The sequence below is a fragment of the Scyliorhinus torazame genome, chromosome 18 (assembly GCF_047496885.1).
Source record: "Scyliorhinus torazame isolate Kashiwa2021f chromosome 18, sScyTor2.1, whole genome shotgun sequence".
Classification (NCBI taxonomy): Eukaryota; Metazoa; Chordata; class Chondrichthyes; order Carcharhiniformes; family Scyliorhinidae; genus Scyliorhinus; species Scyliorhinus torazame.
Genome location: NC_092724.1, coordinates 37,907,566 through 37,923,639, shown reverse-complemented (window position 1 = coordinate 37,923,639; position 16,074 = coordinate 37,907,566). Strand labels below are relative to the sequence as shown.

At 43.1% G+C, this 16,074-nt stretch overlaps 1 protein-coding gene across 6 annotated transcripts in view; it reads right to left on the bottom strand.

Annotated features, from left to right (window-relative positions):
• Positions 1-958: 958 nt before the first annotated feature.
• LOC140395129 (ran-binding protein 3-like) overlaps positions 959-16,074 on the bottom strand; it is a 126,927-nt gene continuing 111,811 nt past the window's right edge. For all 6 annotated transcript variants that reach the window (XM_072482587.1, XM_072482591.1, XM_072482592.1 and 3 more), the window contains 4 exons: positions 14,597-14,717; positions 10,331-10,473; positions 4,961-5,141; positions 959-2,227 (listed from right to left, as the gene is read on the bottom strand). In XM_072482587.1, coding sequence (XP_072338688.1) covers positions 2,184-2,227; positions 4,961-5,141; positions 10,331-10,473; positions 14,597-14,717 — 489 coding nt within the window. In that variant the 3' untranslated portion in view covers positions 959-2,183. The remainder of the gene's footprint in view (positions 2,228-4,960; positions 5,142-10,330; positions 10,474-14,596; positions 14,718-16,074) is intronic.

Genomic DNA, 16,074 nt, shown 5'->3' with positions numbered 1-16,074 from the left:
ATCACTTTCAGAGGAGCTATCTGGGGATGACAATCCATAATAAATGTATATGAACTAGTGCCGGAAGCATACAAACAAACGGTCAGAAATCAAAGGAAAGAACCAGGTCAGACGTATGTAGAATTCAAAAGAATTAAACAAAATAATTTTGCTAAGTGGATTAGAGCATTACAAATAGACAAAACTTATGAAGCTCTGAAGGAAACAATTATCCCGCAGGAGTGAGAACTTAAGTGGAAGAGCAAATAGTTACAACTGCTAGACAGGCAGCAGACATGGCAGATGATTTTGAATTAGTTCACAATGCAAAATTTGGTATTCAACCAAAGGATAAAAACTGGGAAATGAGAAATTCACAGGTGGTCCATGCAAAGGAGGTTTAGTTGGTAATGTTAAGGAGAGTGTGCCTCAGAGTAAAAAGGAAATTCATGATAGTGTGGAGAGATAAGAAAACCTAAGTGTTTTTATTGTAATAAATGTTGGGGGTCTGGTCTGGGATCCTAGTATCATTGACAAGTTTAAGAATTAACAAGGGAACTAGAAATAAATTAGGTGATTAGAATGTGAAGTTCTCAGACTTTTATTCAGTGCCCTTACTCTCAATTGATGCTTTGCATGAGATAAGTTGCGAATTTTAGAAATCCACTAATGACCCTCAAAGGTGAAAGAAATCGGGACTGCAAAAAAATGTTTAAAAGTTCTCTCTTTCTTTAAAACAAGTTTCAGGAAAGCTCAATTCTGTTTAGGTTTTATTTTATATATAAATTTAACATAAGCTAAATAAAATCTTCCTGAATCACTATGGATACTCCAAGATGCTGGCATCTTCTGGTAAACCCTATTCTGATAGATTGTGAATGCAGCCACAATGTTTAAGAAAAGAAGAGCTGGAAACAAAGCTGGTCAAGAAAGGTAAAGTGCACAACACTCCCACACAACCTATGTAACATAAGCGAAGTGTTTTGTTAAATGTTTAATGTAATTCAGAAATACAGTTTGATATAGTAATCTTACACAAACTTTTCAACCACATCAGTAATGACTTCCTCTAGGAGCTAAGGCTTTTAGCAGAAAGTAATCACTTTCCAGCTCAGTCCTGTTGGGAGGGGATGGGAGGACAGGATGGGTTTTATTCTATTGTCGTTTTAGAACTCTCAACTATTCAGTGTAAAGAAAGCTACTATCAGTCCAAAAAGGTCTAGCTACAGAGACAGAGAAAACACAAACTGACCTATGTGGATCCAACCCCAAACTACATGGAGCGCTTCTGAAGAAATAAACAGAAAAATAAATTGAGGAGGTTTTTTGTCTTTTTTCTTTTTTAAAGAAGGAAACATTACATACTAATTGTTTCTGTGCTAAAATTTAACTATTACATTTCCGCTTCCAAGGCTTGCTGCAAAAGCAAGTAGACAGGTAAAGGGAAAAGCACACTTTAATTTACAGCTCAGTAACCTCCCAGCATCTCCCTGTGTTTTCCCCCCCAAATTTACCAAAGTTCTTGGTTCCTTCAAGAACAAAAAACATTAATGTGTACAAAAAAGCCTGAATTGCAGGATTCTGTGAACACACAAGCTTAACTCGTTAAAGAAATAAAAAAAAAACAGCACAACACAAATCCCAGTATTAACATTGGAAAAATGAGAAATGGGCGCTCTTTGCCTAAAAGTCCATTGTAAGTCAAAGTCTGTTAATAGTACTGCTGCTTTGAGATGCAATCCTGGCAAATTCTCCTCTTCTAAGTTGCAAAATCTGACCTCTGTGCACTCATCCGCCAGAATATAAAATGTGTATATGTGTAGGTGTGCGAGAGAGACAGACACTGGTAACTACAACCCAGAACTTCGTGCACACTGGCTGTACTGAATAGACAAGTCCCATTGGAAAATTGAAGTGCCTTGCTGAGTTATTCAAGAGACAGAGAGCAAGTTTCACTCATCAATATGATGAGACTCTGCATCCCAAACTGAAAATCAGCAGTTTCTCAGTTTAACGGTGTGAAAGCCATTAATTCAGACAAAACACAAGAATAGGAAGGCACAGGCCGCCAGTGAGCTGTGCTGGGCCCAGTCTGGAGTTCATCTTCAACACTGCCTGAAAAAAAACACTGGTCTGGGGTGTCCACAGAGGTGCCTGCAAGACCCTGGAGCAGAAACCTTGCAAGCGGATTAGTTCCAATGTCGCTATGTGCTTCCTGTAGTCTGTTTGTCATCTGTGTCACATGGGCCTGCACCAATAAGAAAACAAGTATTAGCTAATCTGTATCCACTGTGCTCACAAAGAGCTTCTCATTCAGTGAAATCAGGCATGTGAGATATCATGCTAAAAATCCAAGAAGACGATTATAACACAACAGCTGTATAAACACGGGCCACTGGGGCAAACGACTTTTGACAAAGCTGTTTTCTTAAGTGTTTAAAAAATAAATTGATTGTTGTACTCTAAAGTAAATCAAGTCATGTCAATCAGGCCAGAATGTAGAACAACTATTAATTCATACTCTTAAGTGGCAAAATAAAATCGAAGATCCGACTCTTAACAGAGCAACGAACAATAATCGATTAATAAAAATGTCACACAAGTACACAATATCTTGGCACAAACAGGTTTATTCTTTAAATTATTAGTTGAAGCAGCCTTCGAGAAATAAACTGGGAATTGCTTCAGACAGTGGTACTCTTTAAAAAAGAAATCCAGAATATTAATCATGGAATATTTCAAATTGGTTAGATGTTGTTTAGGAAACATTAGAAGAACACAAAAAAAATAAGGAAGGCTTGCATTGGTTGGTGCCTTTCACAATCTCAGGACATTCCAGCGCTTCATGGCAACTAAGTACTTTTGAAGTGTAGTCACTGTTGTAGTGGAGGAAACACAGAAGCCAAATTGTACACAGCAAGCTCCCATAAACATCAATGTGACAATGGCGAGATAATCTGCTTTTTAGTGATGCATGTTGAAGGATAAGTATTAGGTAGCACACCAGGTAAAGTTTCCTTGCTCTTCTTTAAAATAGTGCCACGGATCTTGTAAGTTCACCTGAAAAGGCAAGACAAGGCCTCAATTTTACCATCCCACCCGAAAGATGGCAAGTCCTTCAGCACAGTACTCGGTACAGCACTGGAGTGTCAGCCTGGATTTATACTTGGGACTTGAACTCACAGCCTTCTGGCTCACAGGCAAGGGTGTTACACTGAACCAACTATGAGAAGTCCATACATCTAGGGGTGGCACAGCATAAGGCTTATCAAACAACAAACTTAGTCAGCAGTCACTATGCATCTATTCTTTCGAAGCGGATGTTGTTTACCTTGATTTTATGTGGTCAATAGACACTGGAACACAGATATTTCAGCACAGAAAGATGTAGATTTTACCCATGAAATCGAGCTAGTGGTTATCACCTTAACCTGTTCGGTCCCTCAATTCTTTAACATCCCTTTTTTTGAAGTTACTATCCAAATGCCCTTTTAAAAGAAGTAATGTACTCTTTTTTACAAATTACTTGTTGCAAAATTCCACATTCTTCTAAGTTCCAACTCAGTGTTTATTGATGATTATCCTAAAATTGTGCCTTTGATCACTATCTTACCAATCAACACAATCTATCAATATAAATAATTCTTCATAACCTTGAATTCCTCTATCAGATCAGTCTTCAACCTACATATCTTTAGTGAAAAAAACAACTCTAACTTCTAGTCAAAAATAGCATTTTTCACAGCCCTTCAGTGTTCTTTGCCTATCTTCAGCTGTACCAGCAATGATCTTCCCTCGATATTCAGCTTCAGTCACAACCTCTCCAATAATGAAATAGCCTATACCTGCCTACAGCAGGACTTATAAAACATTCACACTTGGGTGAAGTAGCAGATAACACAATTATTTCTTTATTATTTCATGGGAGTGGGCACTGCAGACAAGGCCACCTGAGTTTGTTGACCATTCCTAATTGTTCTTGACATAAGTGGCTTGCTAGGCCATTTCAGAGACAGTTAAGATTCAACCACATGCTGAGAGTCTGGAGTCACATGTAGGCTAGATTGGGCAAGGATGGCAGATTTCCTTCCCTAAAGGACATTAGTGAACCAGATGGGTTTTTACAATAATCGTTGATAGTTGTCATGATCACCATTACTATATTCCAGATGTGTTAATTTAATTCAAATTCCACCAGCTGCCATGGTGGGATATGAACCAGTTTCCTTTCAGTATATGTGTGCATCAATTCAGTATCTCCCCTGACATTCTGGTCTCTTAAGTGCGAGGTAATAACAATTTGCTCATGACCTTCAACAGCACCAACAGTGCCAAGTTCCCACGTTCGACTTCTTTCGGCGGAGGTGGATGATTAACTGGACCAACCATATCAACATCATGGCTACAAGAGTAGGACAGGGGGTTGATTCATCGGCAGCGAGTAGCTCATTTTCTATTAACCCAATGCTTAAGTCAGGAAAGTGATGGAATTGTCACTATTTACCCGAATGGGTGCAGCTGCAGCAACAATTGGGTATAACACCATCCAGTTGAAAGCAGTTTGTTTCAGCACTACTCCTGCCATTGGATTCAATAGCCAACCTTCATAACTGAAGAATTGTGGTTACAGTACATACTAAGCAACTTAACCATGGTTATCATGTCTGCAGCAGCAACCCCCGTCCCCACCCCAACCCTCTACCACTAAGAAAGATGGGAGCAACGTTAATGGTACACTACAACATCCAGTTTTCCAATGATATTGTTGTGGAAGGAAGGAAATACATTTGATACACAGCAGGATTTCAGACACATTCTAGGTTGTTAATTAATGGTTTAGGTGCCATCTGGGTATAAGAAAATGTAAAATTATATATGAGGGAAGATTAAATTCGGCTTTGATTACAATGTCTCCACCAACTCTATCCAAAGGAATGGATTCAGCTTTTATTCTGGTATCATCATCCAACACGATGCTTACCACTTGTTGCTGTCGCAGGAACAATAACTTCGTCATCATCACTATCTTCCTCATTTGACTGCGTTACCCCCGACTCTGAGACTATGCATGGAGGTTCTGGTTCCTGCTCAGAACGACTTCGCAATGCCAAAATGCGGTGATGTAGTGCTGCATACAGCTGTCCAGCATCCTTTGAACTAGCCTGTGAGGTGTTCAAAAGAGGCCGAACTTTAGATTACATAGCAGCTTTCTTGATTAAAAACACAAAAATCTCTACCAGAGTCAGTGTCATCAAAATACAATGAGGTCAAATAATTTTATCTGTTGACCTTTGACAATAACTACATGATTCATTAGTCCCAAGGTTATGCAATGAGATAAAATAAATTACTGTCTACAAAATAGTGGAAGAAGCAATTTTAGTTTAACTTTTATGCGTTCACATGTTCTGTCATAATCATAATCTTTATTATCACAAGTAGGCTTAGATTAACGCTACAATTAAGTTACTGCGAAAATCCCCTAGTTGCCACACTACGGCGCCTGTTCGAGTACACCGAGGGAGAATTCAGAACATTGAATTCACCTAACAGCATGTCTTTTGGGACTTGTGGGAGGAAACCGGAGCACCCGGAGGAAACCGACGCAGACACATGGGAGAACTTGCAGACTCCGCACAGACAGTGACCCAAGCCTGGAATCGAACCCGGGTCCCTGGCGCCGTGAAGCAACAGTGCTAGCCACAGTGCTACAATTTTACTGTCTTCCCAATCATTAAGTTGAGAAATTGATCTTTATTCATGCAGTATCAGCACAAGAGTACTCCCAGAACAAACTACCTGGGCAGATGAAAAGTACTGCACTGCCCAATCAAGCTTCCATTGTCAGACTTACTATGGATTAGGTACACAGCAAATTTCACTCAAGATATCCCAACAACGTATCTTGTTCTGAGCTGCAAGCCACCACGATTTATATTATAATATTCCTACAACACATTAGTTTAAGCACTTAATGAGGCCATTCAGTAACAAATCCTATATAATTGTGAACTGTTTAAACCATATCCGCTAACACACTAGCTAAAATAACCAAATTACGTGTTATCACTAATATATCTCTGGTCTTCCTAATAATTAAAAAGAGTGGCACTAAGGACGGATGGGATGGGGATTCTGTCAGAACACTGGGCTGACAGGGTATGGGCTGACAGGGTATCCATCTGATTTTTACTTCCTAGATACCTTGACTGGTGGGAGACCACTCTTTTAGTTTGCCTTTTTTTTCCTTTTCATTTCAACCTGCCTCTGCACCTCATTGTACCAATTATTCATGTTATCTATATCTTTTAATAGCCTTTATTTTCTCTTATTATGCAACCCATTGTCTCACATTAATATCACTATTGCCATTTAACTACCTACTGTGTTCTCTAAAACAGTTCATGGGTCAGTCTTCTTGCATGTGTTTGTATGCCTGTTATTTTATATGCACTCGTGTTTGTATGTGCGCTATCTGCACATCCTCTTGTACTTGCATGTATGTATGTGCGCCTGAATATTTGCATCACTTATTTTGGTATGCTTGAGAGTTTGTGCACTTGTATATGTGTGCACTTATGTCTGTGCGTGCTGGTGCACATTTGAGTGCTCACATGTTATCATTTTCTTCTACCTTCCCACTGTTTGGTTCCTTTTTAAAATTCTGTTCCACTCAATTACCTAATCAAAGGTTTTAGCTTGTCTCTTTTCTTCAGGTGTTAATTGACTTGCTGAGTGTTTCCAACATTTTCAGAATTTCTTTCCACCTTTCTCTTCCATTTGATCCTTCGTCATTCCATCCTGTCCCTTTCTGAACTTGTCCCTCCCCACTGTTCATTTTTGTTCCCATCTGTCTCTCACTCAGGCGACACGGTAGCACAGTGGTTAGCACAGTTGCTTCACAGCTCCAGGGTCCTAGGTTCAATTCCCAGCTTGGGTCACTGTCTGCGCAGAGTCTGCATGTTCTCTCCGTGTCTGCATGGGGTTCCTTCGGGTGCTCCGGTTTCCTTCCACAGTCCAAAGATGTGCTGGTTAGGTGGATTGGCCATGCTAAATACCGCTTGGTGTCCAAACAGGTTAGATAGGGTTACGGGGATAGGGTGCAGGTGTGGGCTTAGACAGGGTGATCTTTCCATGGGCTGGTGCAGACTCGATAGGCCGAATGGCTTCCTTCTGCACTGCAAATTCTATGACCCATTGCCAATTTTCGCTCCTTTCTTTCTGTTCCTATCCACTCCGGTCCCTCCCCTCTCTCTGTCCCTTTCCAATCCACTCTCTCTGTCCCTTTCCAGTCCTGTCTCTTTCTCTGTCCCTTTCCAGTCCTCACTCTCTCTCTGTCCCTTTCCAGTCCTGTCCCTCTCTCTGTCCCTTTCCAGTCATGTCTCTCTCTCTCTTTCTCTGTCCCTTTCCAGTCCTCTCTCTCTCTCTGTCCCTTTCCAGTCCTGTCCCTCTCTCTGTCCCTTTCCAGTCCTGTCTCTCTCTCTCTCTCTTTCTCTGTCCCTTTTCAGTCCTGTCTTTCTCTGTCCCTTTCCAGTCCTGTCTCTTTCTCTGTTCCTTTCCAGTCCCGTCTCTCTCTGCTTTTCCAGTCCTGTCTCTTTCTCTGTTCCTTTCCAGTCCCGTCTGTCTCTCTCTCTCTGTCCCTTTACAGTCGTGTCTTTCTCTGTCCCTTTCCAGTCCTGTCTCTCTCTGCCTTTCCAGTCCCGTCTCTCTCTCTCTCTCTCTTTTCAGTCCTGTCTTTCTCTGTCCCTTTCCAGTCCCGTCTCTCTCTCTGTCCCTTTTCAGTCCTGTCTTTCTCTGTCCCTTTCCAGTCCTGTCTCTCTCAGCCTTTCCAGTCCTGTCTCTTTCTCTCTCTCTGTCCCTTTCCAGTCCTGTATCTTTCTCTGTCCCTTTCCAGTCCTGTCTCTCTCTGCCTTTCCAGTCCCGTCTCTCTCTGTCCCTTTCCAGTCCTGTCTCTTTCTCTGTCCCTTTCCAGTACTGTCTCTCGCTGCCTTTCCAGTCCCGTCTCTCTCTGTCCCTTTTCAGTCCTGTCTCTTTCTCTGTCCCTTTTCAGTCCTGTCACGCTCTCTCTCTCTGTCCCTTTTCAGTCCTGTCTTTCTCTGTCCCTTTCCAGACCTGTCTCTCTCTGCCTTTCCAGTCCTGTCTGTTTCTCTGTTCCTTTCCAGTCCTCTCTCTGTCCCTTTCCAGCCCCTCTCTCAGTCCCTTTCCAGTCCTCTCTCTCCCTTTCCAGTCCTCTCTCTCCCTCTCTGTCCCTTTCCAGTCCTGTCTCTCTCTGTCCCTTTCCAGTCCTCTCTCTCCCTCTCTGTCCCTTTCCAGTCCTCTCTCTCTCTCCCTCTCTGTCCCTTTCCAGTCCTGTCTCTTTCTCTGTCCCTTTCCAGTCCTGTCTCTCTCTGTCCATTTCCAGTCCTCTCTCTCAGTCCCTTTCCAGTCCTCTCTCTCCCTTTCCAGTCCTGTCTCTCTTTCTCTGTCCCTTTCCAGTCCTATCTCTCTCTCCCTGTCCCTTTCCAATCCTGTCTCTCTCTCTCACTGTCCCTTTCCAGTCCCATCCGTCTCTCCGTCCCGTCACAGTCCTGTCTCCCTCCCCGTGTCTCGCTGTCCTTTTCCAAGCTGGTCTCCTTATTCTTTGTCCCATTTCAGTCCTGTCTCTTGCTCTGTCCCTTTCCAGTCATGTGTGTCTCTCTCTGTTCCTTTCCAGTCCCGTCTCTCTCTCTCTCTGTCCCTTTTCAGTCCTTTCTCTTTCTCTGTCCCTTTCCAGTCCTGTCTCGCTCTCTCTCTCTGTCCCTTTTCAGTCCTGTCTTTCTCTGTCCCTTTCCGGTCCTGTCTCTCTCTGCCTTTCCAGTCCTGTCTCTTTCTCTGTTCCGTTCCAGTCCTCTCTGTCCCTTTCCAGTCCCCTCCCTCAGTCCCTTTCCAGTCCTGTCTCTCTCTGCCTTTCCAGTCCTGTCGCTTTCTCTGTTCCTTTCCAGTCCTCTCTCTGTCCCTTTCCAGTCCCCTCCCTCAGTCCCTTTCCAGTCCTCTCTCTCTCTCACTCTCTGTTCCTTTCCAGTCCTGTCTCTCTCTGTCTATTTCCAGTCCCCTCTCAGTCCCTTTCCAGTCCTCCCTCTCCCTCTCTGTCCCTTTCCAGTCCTGTCTCTCTTTCTCTGTCCCTTTCCAGTCCTGTCTCTCTCTGTCCATTTCCAGTCCTCTCTCAGTCCCTTTCCAGTCCTCCCTCTCCCTCTCTGTCCCTTTCCAGTCCTGTCTCTTTCTCTGTTCCTTTCCAGTCCTCTCTCTGCCCCTTTCCAGTCCCCTCCCTCAGTCCCTTTCCAGTCCTCTCTCTCTCACTCTGTCCCTTTCCAGTCCTGTCTCTATTTCTCTGTCCCTTTCCAGTCCTGTCTCTCTCTGTCCATTTCAAGTCCTCTCTCTCAGTCCCTTTCCAGTCCTCTCTCTCAGTCCCTTTCCAGTCCTCTCTCTCAGTCCCTTTCCAGTCCTCTCTCTCCCTCTGTCCCTTTCCAGTCCTGTCTCTCTTTCTCTGTCCCTTTCCAGTCCTCTCTCTCTCTATCTGTCCATTTCCAGTCCTCTCTCTCAGTCCCTTTCCAGTCCTCTCTCTCAGTCCCTTGCCAGTCCTCTCTCTCAGTCCCTTGCCAGTCCTCTCTCCCTCTCTGTCCCTTTCCAGTCCTGTCTCTCTTTCTCTGTCCCTTTCCAGTCCTCTCTCTCTCTGTCCATTTCCAGTCCTCTCTCTCAGTCCCTTTCCAGTCCTCTCTCTCAGTCCCTTTCCAGTCCTCTCTCTCAGTCCCTTTCCAGTCCTGTCTCTCTCTCCCTGTCCCTTTCCAATCCTGTCTCTCTCTCTCGCTGTCCCTTTCCAGTCCCATCTGTCTCTCCGTCCCTTTACAGTCCTGTCTCCCTCCCTGTCCTTTTCCAAGCCAGTCCCCTTATTCTTTGTCTCATTCCAGTCCTGTTACTTGCTCTGTCCCTTTCCAGTCCTTTGTGTCTCTCTCTGTTCCGTTCCAGTCCCATCTCTCTCTTGGTCTCTTTCCATTCCTGCCTGTCTCTCTCTCTCATGGTCCGTTTCCACTCTTGACTCTCTTGCGGTCCATTTCCACTTCTGCCCGTCTCTCTCTCTCTTCCTTTCCATTCCTGTCGCTCTCCACCCTCTGCCTCTTTCCACCATCTCTCTCACTGTCTCCTTCCACCCCTGTCTCTTTTTCTCTCTATTTCCTTTCACCTGTCCACTCTGTCCTCTTCATCTTCTGCTTGTCATTGCTTTAATTTGAAGACTCTGAAGCATGACAATGGATCGTTGTGCAAGTGCCCAACTGACTCAAAAAAAGACTGAAGTTTGAATTTCTACAATCTAATGAAGCGTTACTAAAAGACTTACCGAAATTAGGAAGACTTTGACGCCCTGGTCCTCAGCGTCCATAGCTGTGATTCGAATACTCTTCTCACTGGCTTTATCAATTTGCATCTGGGCCCAGAGTTTGGTGTTTAGAATTAATCGAAGGCTGCCCTGAGTCCGCATCACTGGAACAAAGCAAGAATAGCACTGAAGGTACAAAGTCAATGCCGCATCGAACACTCATTGTAGAATAACTTGTCACGTAGATAATAAACGTAATTTAAAACAGCTGACAATAGTAAACATTCATAATTCATTGGTGCTGATACCTTGTGATCATGTGTTTTGCAGATTGGCATTAGCCAGCAACATTACAACTAGGTATTTCATACAGCTATGATCTGAAACAGTGACGGTTGAATGGGTTAATTATTTAGTGCGGATATCATCGTCCTCACTCTTTGGATGGAGTTGGACTGCACTCAATGGGAACTCAAAAGGTGGAAGAGACATGCTCCTGGAAGGAGTTTCATATCTGACAACTTTAGTGTTCTGGGTAATTCCCAGAGTTATACTGGTATTGTTGCGCACTGAAAATCGCTTTGTTTCAATGTAGAAGTAGAAGTGTAATAGAATCTTTTGAAATAAGTTGGCGACCCATAAACAATGACTACACTGTTATTATACCATGGAGTTAAAAAATGAGAATAATGTTTTTTTAGGAAATTTATATTGTATGCTGCCAGTAAATTTTCTCCCAACATGATATATAATAACATTATTGTGGGCACCATAAGCATTGGCTCCTGGGTATCCAACATCCAACGCTTCTCCTATCAAGTAGTGCTCATGTACACTAACACTTTGTTTTCTATCCGTCAAAAACTGCTGCATTTCTTCTTGCACCACACATCTGAATCTTTCTTGTAAGTTGCCTTATGATATATGTAAGTTGTATGATATCCCCTTCATCGATCCAAATTAACTCGTGAAAAAATTGACTTGCCTTTAACAAATTGATGCTAGCTGTGTTCGATTAACTGTGCATTTCTAAAAGTTTACTAATTTTTCTTTGAACTATAAATTCCAGGATTTCGCCCCCAATGCATGTGAGGAGTTTGTCCACAATTGGTAACAGACTATGGCTTCCCAAAACAAACCATGCTGATTTTCCTTTCTCAGTGTTATTGGTTGTCTACCCAGTAAAGTTGTTTAAGTCTTTGAGGAACAACAGCCACTATCTCTTAACATTGATTTTGATTTTTACCCTCCTAGTTTTTATTTCAACTATTCACTGTTGGTGTTGGCCTCACACATTACTTTCTCTTTTTTTGGCAACCACTTTATTGCTCTAAAAAATGCAAGTTATTCACAAACTTAAATATTACTGCATTTGGATGTGGAGGGGTCTAAACATCTCTCTTGCAATTCTGGACAGGATACCAGAAGTTACCCAACACAGACAAATACTCTGGACATACAGAAAATATTTTCCCCTACAGCTAAATAATCATTAAATGGAGCTATTGCAGAAGTATTATTTTGCAAGTTACTAGCTGAAAGGGAAGGATAAAGTCTATAAGTCTAGAAACAGGAGTATGCTATTCAGCTCCTCCAAAGTGTTCTGCTACTCAATTAGATCATGGCTGATATGTACCTCAAATCCATATGTGCACTTGCTCAAGATGATTTAACAACACCCAGTGGGGTGAGGGGAGGCGGAGCTGGCAGCAAGTTCTAGATTTCCACTACCTGCTGTGTGAAAAAGTACATCCTGGTGTCATCCCTAAGTGAACCTGGCTCTAATTTTAAGATTAGGCCCAATTGTTCTTGATTCCCCTGCCAGAGGAAATCATTTCTCTGTAACAAACCTATTGATTCCCTTAATCATTTTAAATACCTTGATTACTTTACCCCATAATATCCTAAATTTAAGGGAATACAAGTCAGGCTTATATGACCTATCCTTGTAATTTAATCACTAAGCTCCGGTTTCATCCTGGTGAATTTGTGCTGTATATTGATCACTAAATTCTGAAGCAGAAAATAGGATAATTGACGAAAGCAACTCTGGGGTTGCGTGTAGTCTTCCGCGGATCTTACCTGTATCACCTGCAGCTGAGAGTAATTACAATAGGAGTACAAGATACATCACTGATCATCTATTACTTTAATAGTAGCACAAAACAAAAAGAGCATGATCTGCACTAGCAATCACAATGTTTTGAGCTGGGCCTCAAACATCATGGTACAATGTAGCTGAAGCTCTTATCAAGCTCATGTAAGATTCAATAACTAATAGAACAATACTGTAAGAGCAAAAGCTTTTGTATCCTGTTTAGTCATGCACCAAATCAATTGGGTACTCCGCAAAATATTGCTGGACCATGGGGACAGCATCATGGACCCCAGACCATCTGCTTCACCTGAACATAGTTTCGGGAGATCATATGTTAAAAAGATTTGTACTTGGTTCAGAGTATGCAAGGCATTCAACACTGATCCCCATATCAGGCTGTGATTTCTGGCTGTCAAGCCAATTTCTATGTTCAGTCTCTTTCAAGGGAGCCTTACATCACCAAAGTACCTTCTTAGAGGAACCTTGGGGGTGATTCTCCGAGCCTCGCACCGGGCCGGAGAATCGCCGCAACCGCACCACGACGCCGGCGCGCGATTCTCCGAGGTGCGGCGATTCGGCGCCATTTGTGCCGGCGTGGCGCCGGGGCCACCGATTCTCCAGCCCGGATGGGCCGAGCGGCTGCGCCGATACGACAGAGTCCCGCCGGCGCTGTTCACCCCTGGTCGCTGCCGGCGGGAACTCTGCGCGAACGGTCTGGGGGGCGGCCTGTGAGGTGGAGGGGGCTCCTTCACTGATCGGCACCCCCCCCCCCCCCCCCCCCCCCCCTCGGGCCTACTTTCTGGCGCGGCCGGCCCCTGAACACCGATGCCATGTTGAGTCGGGGCCGGCGTGCTAAAGATGTCCCCCACGCATGCGCAGGTTGGCGCGGCCCAACTGCGCATGCGTGGGTTGGCGCGGCACCCATTTGCGCCGCGAAGGAGGCTGGAACGGCGTGAACCACTCCAGTGCCGTGCTGGCCCCCTGTGGGGGGCAGAATCAGTTGTACCAGGGACCGGTTCGCGCCGTCGTGAAACGCGACGGCGTTCACAATGGCGCGAACACTTGGGCTCCATATTGGAGAATCGTCACCCCCCCCCCTGGTGTTTCTGTGCTGGCTAAGGTGATGCGCAACAATGATTGGTGCCAGAGTGCCTTAGTGTAGTGTAGGCTGTCAAGTATGTTTGGCTGAAATTGGCCTAATATGTTCAAATTTCTAAGTTCAGGCCATTGTTGTCATGAACAGTACAGGACGTATGATTGAACTAGCTTTATAGAGCAACTCTTATGCTGGTTCCAATTCCTCCTTGCTCTGTTTCCTTAAAAATGAACCAGTTGGTTTGAAAACAGAACATACTGAGAAAGAATGAAAGACCACAAGGCCTATATATAATCTAGGCTCCTTGTCCCAATTCAATACCCAGGGTGCAATGAATGAGTTCAGAATGCAACTCTTTTAAGCTGGGTAAGAATGAACTGACAAACATTTACAACACAACGCTATTTTTAATGTGTGGAAGAAGCAGCACAAATCAAGCAAGATTTTAGTCCAATTATGTCTGAAGGATACTTAAATGTTGTGGTGCACGGAGTGATCAAAATCCTTCACCAAGTCCATGACTACGTAAAGGATACAAATCTATCCCCCTCCTGTACCTAACTCTTCCGCAAAATAAGGCTTCACACAAATTAGTTATTTCACAAGTCCAAATTATAATCTTCATTATTGTCACAAGTAGGCTTACATTAACACTGCAATGAAGTTACTGTGAAAATTCCCTAGTCACCACATTCCGGCGCCTGTTTGGGTACACGGAGGGAGAATTCAGAATGTACAATTCACCTAACAAGCACGCTTGAGTTACTGAGGTCAATTGTACGATTGTTCCAACTGCGATCTGCTAACTCAGGACAGGATGGGCATCAAACATGGGATTTAGCTTGCGTGTGTGAATAATGTGTTCTGCATGAGCAGTGCAAATCGATTAGGATGTACATGCTTATGGCACTTTAAAAACCAAGTGATTTATACCATAATTTTCTATGAGGTACCGCAATGCTTAGAAAATTAAATTTCTACTTCTATAGAATATAAATTTCCATTTACAAATAACAAATAATTCTTATTCACAACAAGCGTCACTAAGTATCATCAGTAGCATTAACAAATAGTACAGAAGATGGACACATACCTAGCCTTGACTGCAAGGCTCCATCATCAGCAGATGCCATATCGTTGAGTCTCAAGAGGCCTCTTCCCCTTTCTACCCAGGATTGTGATGTCTTGTCAAACACAAATAGCTTGCATTGAATCTGAAATTAATCAAGAATATTCTGAAGCCAAGAAATATTGCCCTCCAAAATTATCAGGGAAATGTTCATACAAGTACAGTAGCACAGCGAGCATGTTACTGAACTAGTGATCTGCGGACTGAATTCAAATCCCGTCAGGGTAGCGGGACAATTTAAATTCAGTTAATTAAATAAATCAGGTCTAAAACTATCGCACTGTAGGAAAAACCTATGCAATTCACTACTATCTTTTAGGGAAGGGAACCTGTTGTGCTTACCCAATCTGCCCTGCATTTGATTCTTGATCCAGCAACATGGTTGATTCTTAACTGTCCTCTGAAATGGGCTACCAAGAAATACTCGCTTTGTAGTCTACAAGAATTAGGCTCTTGATCATGAGCTGCTTACATTTTAAAAGGCACCGAGCTTTCAGGAAGTTGTGAGCAGACTGCACAGTTCCAGATTGCTGCAAGGCTAGACACATGGACCTTCAAGGGAATATTGTTAGCAAGTTACTCTGGTGCATCAAGAGCAGTTAGGGATAGACAATAAATGCTGGCTGGCCTTGCCAGTAGTGCCTACATCACATGAAAAAATAAAATAAAAAGTCAAGCCAAAATCTGCATCTCATAAAATAACTGGAAATGATCAAGAAATCAAAAGCACACCTTCACCAAACTGTAAGTCATTAAAAATATGTTGATAATACTTTATGTCCACCTTAAACGCTGTCTTAGTTGAAGTATCCTCCTAATTGCTCTCTTCCCACTGGCCCTTCTGCAGTGTTCTGAGTCTGGAGGCTCCTGACAGGATCCTGATCATTGCTTGGCTCATAGAACCTAGGTGATATCAGAATCATATCGGAGGTATTCTGATTGGTGACCAATATCTTTTACCAATGCAGAAGCAGTATAAGTTGGTGATCATATAGCAAGCTCCTGGATTTAGCTAATGCCACCAAAACAGAGTAAATACGAATGGCAGAGAGAAAAATTACATTAATGATTTTGGTAAAATCGCTCTTTTTTGAATGTAGTTCCACTTTTACATACAAATGGCTGTGGTCATCCAAAAAGGTGGGGTGGGGCTAAGATACACAGTGTCCTTTTAAGAAGATGGCCCTAGACATCATCCATGTTAATTTTCCAGGACCCACTGTTCATGGCTTCATTTTAAGTTATTTATCGCATCTGAGGAAGGCAACAGTCGACAGATGGATTTGACAGAACAAGAAACACACATTAAAAAGCTTTTACGTCCAATGGGCAAGTATGGAGGCAGCTTTGTTTATGGAATGTAAATGATATTCAAAGGAATGTTATACCAATGTGGTTACCCAACACTGCTCCTCACTCTTTCAAGCCTCTATAGCAGACTA